The following is a 4,774-nucleotide window of genomic DNA, read 5'->3' on the forward strand; positions in this document are numbered from 1 at the left end:
GAATATCGAACATGTCTCTCTAAATCGTTGTGAATATCGAACATGGCTCTCTAAATCATTGAGCATATCGAACATGTCTCTCCAAATCGTTGTGAATATCGAACATGACTCTCTAAATCGTTGTGAATATCGAACATGTCTCTCTAAATCGTTATGAATATCGAACATGTCTCTCTAAACCGTTGTGAATATCGAACATGTCTCTCTAAATCGTTGTGAATATCGAACATGTCTCTCTAAATCGTTGTGAATATCGAACATGTCTCTCTAATCGTTGTGAATATCGAACATGACTCTCTTAAAACGAAGACCCTCATAATATTAAAATCCCGTAAGATACAAATTCATTCTTTCTGCCCTTGCTAAAAACTGATTCTATTTAAACTTAATTAACTGAGTTGAAATAAACTAATAAAACTATTCCTCGATTCTTCCGGGCTCATGAACGAACTGGCGGTGAGAAGAGTTGTGAATTCAGAATCAGACATTCCCTTTCTTCCAACCTGATTGATCAAAAAGAATAACAAAGTTCAATTACGCGCATTTAGATACCTACTTTTTACGTAATTTCAAGTGACCCTTTATTGGAATGACCGATTTACAACGGTACACTTTGTTGTGTTTTCTCCAAAAAGTGACTTGCTTATTTAATTTATGTTGTTTATCGGACATTCCATTCTTGAAATTTATATTTAGCATTCCTTTAAGTACCCTTTTCCATTATTCGCTTATTTAATTATCATTTTTTATACTGTGGATTATCTATGATTTTTTATGAGTTTAAATAGAGAGATGATTTTTGTTCTAAATATTGAACATACTTTTTGGAAACATTTGACTAGTGGTATTCTTATGACACAGGTTAGATAGAAGCATGCTATTCATCTGTGTCAAATCAAATCAAATCAAATCAAATCAAATCAAGTCAAATCATCAAATTAAATCAATTCAAATCAAATCAGACATAAAACATTACCTGAACTTCAATAAAAGCAGATCCAAAGTTCCCTAGGTCCAGATGACTGAAATTGAGAACATATTAAAGGGACTGTCAGCATAATTTCAGGTGTCCCTCCATTTAATTAGTTGCATGATCGATTCACAAGGGTACCTTTAAACCCTTGCCTGAGCCAAATTGAAAAATTGTTAATTACGGGTTTTCTAAAAAGTGTTTTGTAGATTTATGCTGCGGGGAAAAGAAAGAAATTACAGAATTCAAACTATTTAAATATAAAAACGAAGATATCTTCCTCATTGTTGCTCATTTAACATTTTAAAGGATACCAACTTTTTAGTTGGAGAGCCCATCATTTGAAATTGTTATGATTAGTTTTGATTACTGATCAATGGCATATTTCCAAGCATTATAATATATGCTGTTTGCTACTGCAACTTGAGGAAATTGGAATTCTTGCATATCATTTTAAAAACTTTGTAGTATTAGCTTTATCTTTAAACAAATATAGAAATGGAAGAATTGCATAAAAGCTATTCTAGATCAAGATTAAAGAGAGAGAGGGGGAGAGTGGGAGGATAAAAAGGTATTAGGTAATTTCTCCAACGCAGTTTCCTAAGTCACAATTTCCCAAACCGCTAATTTCCTTATCAGCAATTTCCTCAATAGCAATTTCCCCATGCAGTAAAATTCTCTAAAAAATTGAACAATTTTTAGAAAATATTCAAATAATCTTTGATAAAATTAACAAAATTATTGGATGCTTCTTAATATCTAGCTGGGCAATGGGCATAGAACATCAATATCTATCTCTTCACAATGTATGTTCATACTTGTATCATATGGATTTATTAGAACATTTTTCGTCGTGGACAGTGTAAAAAATACCAACATGATGACGCAATACAAACATATTTCAAATGTGAAAAGTTGCGATTTTTTTTTATTTTCAATTTGCACATTTGAGATATCAAACATGATGAATTCATTATCATTATTTATATTTTACTGCAAGAGGAAATTGATGTTGGTAGAAATTGCTTTTAGGGAAATTAGTGACAGGGGAAGTTGTTGTTGGGGAAATTGGCGGTTGGGGAAATTGCTGTTGGGAAAATTGTTGTTGGGGAAATTGGCGGTTGGGGAAATTGCTGTTGGGGAAATTGGAGGTTGGGGAAATTGGCTGATGGGGAAATTTCTGTTGGGAAAATAACCTTACACCGTTAAATCTTTCAAAAATTTGTTTAGTACCTGATATTTGCCAATTTCTCCAGTTCTAAAATAACCCAAGAAGATTTCTCCCCATTTTCAGCACCTCTCCATTTTCCTTTACTAAACCCAAAAATATCCTTTACTAAATAATATTTCTCACTAAACAATAACCTTTACTAAACAATATCCTTTACTAAATAATATCCTTAACTAAACAATATCCTTCACAAAAAACAATACCCTTCACAAAACAATATTCTTTACTAAAAATATCCTTTACTTAACAATATCCTTCACTTAACAATATCCTTTACTAAACAATAACCATTACTAAAAAATATTCTCTACTAAACAATAACCTTGTTACGCGAGCCACGTCGCGTATCTTGAGTCTATGAAGTGCCCCTGTTCAATGGGGAATTCTTGTTCACCCCTACAACAAGAGAGCGGTCTGTACAGATGTTTCTGGAAAGAATTGAATACGGAGAGAAACTTGTTGTATATCGTATGTTTTGATTTTATTGCGCAGGCGCAGTTTTGTGTCATGGACGCGTTCTGTATTCAAACGTTTTTTCTAGTGTATATTCGGAATCAGTAAAGTGTTAAGTTCTAATATTTCGTGCTGAAAACCCTGCGAATGACTGTAGTAAATATGTTTAAAATGTTCTTTTCGTTCTACTCAATCTTTACGAGAAATTATTCTAAAGTGTTAAGAAAAATCTTTTATTCCTTATATTTGATATATATCCATGAGAAATGTCTCCGTAAATATTAAAATAGTTTTAAATAGTCGTATGATAAATATTGGGCTGTTCATGGTCTTTTAATGCCTGAGGGGTACTTTGTGTTTCTTGTACCCTCGAATGCTTTTTCCATGAAAATAAATGTTATTTTTTACATTAGACTGAAGCTGTAAATCTGTAATAAAGTTTCAAGTCCTATCCTGTGTATTCATTCAACATGAGGAGGATTGAGCAACGGAGTGCTTACGGTATTATTCAAACGTTTTTTCTGGTGTATATTCGAACTTAGTAAAGTGTTCTAGTATTTCGTGCTGAAAACCCTGCGAATGACTGTGGTAAATATGTTTTAAAATGTTCTTTTCGTTATATTCAATCTTTACGAGAAATTATTCTAAAGTACTAAGAAACAATCTTTTTTTTCTTATATTTGATATATATACATGAGAAATGTCTTCGTAAATATTAGAATAGTTTTAAATAGTTGTATGATAAATATTGGGCTGTTCATGGTTTTTTTAATGTCTGAGGGGTAAGTTGTTTGTTTCTTGTACCCTCAAAGCTTTTTTCCATGAAAATAAATGTTATTTTTTATGTCAGACTGAAGCTGATAATCCGTAATAAAGTTTCAAGCCCTATCCTGTGTATTTATTCAACATGAGGAGGATTGAGCAACGGAGTGCTTACGGTTCCGTTCAAAGGAGTTCGACACTGTATTATCTTTATAAAAAACTAGGGCAACACCAGTTGCGAAACAAACCTTTACTAAACAACATTTATTAAAAACAATATCTATTAAAGAATATCCTTTACTAAAAATATCCTCTACTAAGCAACATCCATTAAAAAACCATATCCCTTACTAAACAATATCCTTTACAAAACAATATCCTCTACAAAACAATATTCAATAAAAAGAATATCCTTTACTAAACAATATCCTCTACTAAACAAAATCCATTAAAAACAATATCCTTGCTAAACAATATCCTTTACAAAACAATATCCTTTACAAAACAATATCCTCTACTAAATAATATCCATAAAAACAATATCCTTTACAAAACAATATCCATTAAAAATAATATCCTATGCTAAACAATATCCTATACTAAACAATATCCTTTACTAGACAATATCCTTTACTAAACAATATTCATTAAAAAAAATATCCTTTTCTAGATAATATCCTATACTAAACAATATCCTTTACTAAACAATATCCATTAAAAATAATATCCTTTACTAAACAATATCCTTTACTAAACAATATCCATTAAAAATAATATATTTTACTAGACAATATCTTATACTAAACAATATCCTTTACTAAACAATATCCATTAAAAAGAAAATCCTTAGCTAAAATCCAGTTTAAGGATTTCAAGATGGTTTCCCTGTTTATAAGATTAGATACAGGAAACTGTGTGTCTTCACTACTATACCCTAGCACCTAGTGTAGGAAAATAAATTAGGATTAATTATAGAAGGAAAATCAAATAATGAAATTCCTTTGAAGAGATGAAAATATCTTGATGCATTTTTTTCGAATTATAAAATACGATGACGACCTAAACCCATTGAACATAACAATGTTAAGGTTTAAATATTGCCTTAAAATGATTTGTCATAGAAAGAAGCATGTTGTTTGTTACAGAGTAAAAAGACTAAGAAAAAAGTCTGAGCAATTTCCACACAGTTGTTTCTTCAGTCTAATCCTTTGTATGTAACAACACTGTAGAGCGTAGATTGTTAGATTGACATTAACATTACATTAAATAAATTGTGAGGTTTCATAGATTAAATTTTCTTTATTAGTTTAATAATTTTCATATTTTTACAGTAAAGTATATCGGAAAAAGTTTGTTAC

General features: G+C 30.6%; 1 protein-coding gene across 2 annotated transcripts in view; it reads right to left on the reverse strand.

Moving 5' to 3' along the window:
• Window positions 1–4,774, reverse strand: part of LOC111709305 (DNA repair protein XRCC1) — a 34,992-nt gene that overhangs the window by 30,141 nt on the left and 77 nt on the right. The window contains exons 2-5 of one of the 2 annotated variants that reach the window (XM_023482936.1): window positions 4,302–4,357; window positions 2,204–2,284; window positions 977–1,022; window positions 427–503 (exon numbers count right to left, since the gene is read on the reverse strand). In XM_023482936.1, coding sequence (XP_023338704.1) covers window positions 427–503; window positions 977–1,022; window positions 2,204–2,284; window positions 4,302–4,357 — 260 coding nt within the window. Of the gene's footprint in view, window positions 1–423; window positions 504–976; window positions 1,023–2,203; window positions 2,285–4,301; window positions 4,358–4,774 lie in introns of both variants that reach the window. The other variant, XM_023482935.1, reaches the window with a different exon arrangement.

This window comes from Eurytemora carolleeae, unplaced genomic scaffold (assembly GCF_000591075.1).
Source record: "Eurytemora carolleeae unplaced genomic scaffold, Eaff_2.0 scaffold315, whole genome shotgun sequence".
Lineage (NCBI taxonomy): Eukaryota > Metazoa > Arthropoda > Copepoda > Calanoida > Temoridae > Eurytemora > Eurytemora carolleeae.